Source organism: Alosa pseudoharengus, unplaced genomic scaffold (assembly GCF_046254945.1).
Source record: "Alosa pseudoharengus isolate Yale_2024_CS ecotype anadromous, Long Island Sound unplaced genomic scaffold, YU_APseudo_1.1 YU_APseudo_1.1_scf_10, whole genome shotgun sequence".
In the NCBI taxonomy this organism is placed as follows: Eukaryota; Metazoa; Chordata; class Actinopteri; order Clupeiformes; family Clupeidae; genus Alosa; species Alosa pseudoharengus.
Window position 1 is genome coordinate 15578378 of NW_027468565.1, and position 4494 is coordinate 15582871.

Genomic DNA, 4494 nt, shown 5'->3' on the forward strand with positions numbered 1-4494 from the left:
ACGTCCCCCTCAATATATATGGTGACTACGGCCCTGCAACAACCAGCCACAGGCCACATGTTACATGGCAGCACTCTTAGTTGCCTACAACAACCAGCCACAGGCCACATGTTACATGGCAGCACTCTTAGTTGCCTATTTGGTGATCAGTTTATGACCTACATGGTATTTAGCCTACTGTGTATAACATGATCAGGGCTAATTGTTTAGTCACTAAACAATTAGCCCTGACCATGTTAAACACAGTAGGCTAACATAGCCTATAGACTAAACTTTAGTCTATAGGCTATGTTAGAAAGGACAGCAAGTCTAATTATTGATACAACAGACATGTGCCAGACATGAACAGAAGTTAATACTGTTTTATCCAAGTTATCTGATCACGTCAATGTGGAAAGAGAGGGGGGGCCTCTGTGGCTATCAAGCACAAAGGCCCCAGAAAGGCTGCAGCTCAGAACTCCCTACAAGCAACATTGGAGGGACTGCTTCAAATGACGCACACATGCATGTGCCTCAATCACTGCTGGTTGAATAAAAGCAGCATAATGTTACTTAACACAGCCCTTATTTTGCCAGAGGCTTTCACTTTGTCTCAATTAAAAAGGCTGTTTAGCATGAACAGTGAAAAGAGAGGAGGTTGGGATCAGGTAGTATTGTGTGAATAAGGACAAAAGTAATTTAAGGAGGATAATAAGCCCAAACTAATTATACCCACGAGTAGGAGGAACCAATATCTTCTTGAGAGAGTAGATTGATTATCAAGCAGTTAGCGCTCACTGGAGCATACCTGCTAAGCCACTGGTCTTACAGTTGGATTTCTACAGAGGAATGAGACAATATGCTGTGTCATGTTTGTGTCCTGATTCTCCAGACAGATGCTTAAGTACTGACTGAGGCCCACCAACAGCGATGTTAATGGATTAAGTAAACAGCTCACCAAGCTTAATACAATGACTAAATGCTCTATTTAGTTGGCCTAGAAGAAGAAGGCTACATTAAATGTTTATATTTTGGTACTGCGTATTTGTCACAAGCCAATTGTGCATAGTCATTGAATCTGGCCTAATGCTGTGTAATGTGAAACTTGGTTGTTGATTGGCCACTGTGGAAAATCTCCTACCTATAACACAAGGAATATAACACCTTTCCTGTGTAAATCTAAAATGGTAACTGCAAACAGCCTCAGTGTGTTATTAAATGGTTCTCAGCTAAATCTCTGTTTTCATTTCTAAAACAAACGTTTAGTCTAGCACACACTATAGGAAGACAACATTTAAAAAATGTTTGTTCCCTCTTTCTATCAGATTCATTGAATCCAGCACACGACTTCCTGTCAAAGTGACTTCTTGGGTCGGATTGTCCCATTCCACAATTTCATAAGTGCAATCAAAAGGGAGGAAGTGTCGACCCCGGGAGATGGAACATCTCTCTTTATTTACATTAAAAAGTGCTTCCTCTGAGCTCTGTTTCCTGAGGGCTCCGCCGAAAAGACTCTGTCCTGTGTCAAAGATGTCAGGGGCTGAAGTCACACAGGCGTGTGCGACGCTGCAAAAATGCTGTGGAACCCTACAAATGGTGCTGCAACATGAGAATGCTGTATCAGGTGAAGAGGTGTTAAGCGCCGCACACCTCCTGAAGGCGTGCATCGTAATGAGACGTGATCCTCTGCTCTGTGTCCTAAAGGAGGCCTCTCTGCTCTGAAAAACGGCATTTCTCTTCCTCACTGTTATATCACTGATGTGATCACTAACTGGAATGCTGAACCTATGTAAATCCTGGTGCAGGCTAAGCAGAGATATGCTGTTCAGTGACTACTGAATAACACAGCAGCTTCATATTTGCAGATGGAGAATGACAAAGCCATTGAGCTCTAGTACAACATTTTATTCTTAATTCCATCAGAAATGGACCTATATGACAATGTAATATCCCTATAGAATGACAGTATAATCTCTATACAGTTCAAATATGCTGCTATGAAATGATATTCAGTAATGACCATTTATAAAAGAGCCCTAGTATTTCTATTCTGGTAAGGCAAGCGAAGAAAGACAATGGGATAGGAAAAACTCTGTTTGATGTATCCAGTAGACAGATTTAAATGTAAACATAAGATTTTATATACACATAACACAGCAACACATGACTCAATATCTGACACAATGTCCTGCTTGACATTTAAGTCCCTAATTTGATTTTTTTTTTTGGCTGAGATCAATGTTACTGTATAAGTATCACACAATTTACTCTAAATCCTGCACTAGAAAAATGACTGTACAAAAAGTCGCTGATAGGGCAGCAGCATCAGTTCACCATGTAGGGGTTTTCTCTGATTCCTCTGGAGTGCTGATCCTGTTCCACTTTACCTCATGCACAACCTCAGAGAAACGCAAGGCAGGTTTATAATAAGCTCAAAACAACTCTTCTTGCTCCAGTGAGTTACACATCTTATAAATACACTAACAAAACACAGAAGGAACAACAAGAAAAAAGAAAGTACTGTACTTTGTCTCTTGATAAGAAATATTGTAATATGACTGTTGTGGCCACATAAACTCATACGCAGGATGCTAGGGATAAAGTGGTGTTGGTGGTACTGTGGTTATCACTGCTCTCCAAACTGTTGACCCAGGTTAAATTCTTGTAAGATGCTTTGAACAAAAGCATCTGCTACAGTAATTACGTTACCGTACCTTCATGTTTGATATAATGTATGAGCTTAATGAATGTAAAGCCAATAAGTGTTCAAATGCACAGTAAAATGAGTACAGTTAAAATAATATTCCTAATGATAAATTCCATACACGGTACAATGTAATGTACACAGTAATATCATGATCTACCATTAAAAGAAATTCGAGAAGTATGACAAGTACAACTTGGACACAATAAGAAACAGTCACACTTTTTCTCTTAGCATTTCCACATACTAATGGTTTGTTATCAAGATCTTAGCAAGAACTGGAATCCTTTGCTCCCAGTGCATGTTCACATGGGGAGTTAAATGATGTCTGCACGAATACATCTCAAGCCTTTGAGAGCCAGACAAAAATGGGAAGAAAGGGAAAGATGTGGGGAAAAACATCAGTAAAATCTTAACTGACAGCAAGTTGGAATGATGAAATGTTTGTGTTGCCTAACAGTTGTCAGCCAGTAGTATATCTTACAACTGTGACTGTACGACTTGCTGAAAGTAGTGCTAAGCTATGTATGGTGAATCTGACTCTGCTGCTGCTCACCAACAACCCAGTTTACTGTTTGTAAAAGATTAAGCTTTAACCTTAACATTCAACTTTAAGGAATGGAACTGTGAAGGATCTTGTACAATCACAGCCCTTTAGGACATCAGTCTTTCCACATGTCTGCACCATATCTGTGCTGAATCAGAGTTGATATTTGACACTGGTTGGTAAGGCTCCTTACTTGATATGTGCAGTGCCCATTCACTTTAAACTGTGTTGAATGGGAACAGTCGCAAATGTCCATTTCAAGAGAATAAAAACCTTACTAAATAAAAATGAAAGTTGGTTTGTAAGAAGGTTGGTAAGAAGGTTATACATACCCATGATTATTGGAGGTATATGATTGGTAACTGTGTTATCTGACTGCTTAAAGAGTACTGCAGGCAAATGTTAAAAAACACTTCTACAAGCAGATGAAAAGTAATGTATGTTTAAAAAGTTGGCGTTTCTGTTCTGAACATAATATAATGCATTAGAAGTTAATATGTACAAACCCCGTCCCACCCATCATCTGGGTTCAACCCATGGTCCGCCGCAGCTGAGCGAGGTCAGTGAGCTGCAACAGCAACTCAAGGCCTTGCTGGCTGGCAGGGCAGTCTGTGGCTGAAAGGCTTGGCAGACATGGGACTGCACACTGTGGAGATTGGGCCTCAGTTTAGGCCCTTAAGCCACGCGTGTGTAAGGGACACTGTGGAATGTCATGGCAAGAATAAGGACACCTACACACACACACACACACACACACTCAAAGGAAAAGACACACACCAAACAAACACACAAACACATACACACACACACTCACACACACACACATACACACACACGTAGGTGGCTGGACGTTAGTAGTTGTTGGTGTGTGCGTGGGGGGTGGAGCGTGAGCGGGCCACTGGGCTGTGGTTGTTGGCGTTGCTGTTGTCTTTGCCTGCGTAGGAGAGCATGCTGTCCAGCACCTGCAGCTTGCCCTGCTCCTCCTTCATGAACAGGTCCACCAGCAGGATCTTCTCCTTGTGGATCTGCACGCTGATGTCTTTGGGGATGTCAGGGATCACCCAGTCCACAATGTCACTCATCAGCATCACCACATTCTAATGGGAGAGAGTGAGAGAGAGAGAGAGAGAGAGATAACAGTTTATGTGTACATTTAAAGTTTAATGGTCAATTTACTGGTAAGTAGTTTAAAACATTCCACACATTCCTACTAAAAACCCACCCTTGATCAAATGTGAGGTCAGTATAATCCCTCTCAGTCTAA

At 41.2% G+C, this 4494-nt stretch overlaps 1 protein-coding gene across 7 annotated transcripts in view; it reads right to left on the reverse strand.

Annotated features, from left to right (window-relative positions):
* Positions 1-1869: 1869 nt before the first annotated feature.
* The window catches only part of LOC143102006 (anoctamin-1-like), a 33015-nt gene continuing 30390 nt past the window's right edge, over positions 1870-4494 (reverse strand). For all 7 annotated transcript variants that reach the window (XM_076265374.1, XM_076265361.1, XM_076265370.1 and 4 more), the window contains one exon: positions 1870-4327. In XM_076265374.1, the coding sequence (XP_076121489.1) occupies positions 4082-4327 (246 nt within the window). In that variant the 3' untranslated portion in view covers positions 1870-4081. The remainder of the gene's footprint in view (positions 4328-4494) is intronic.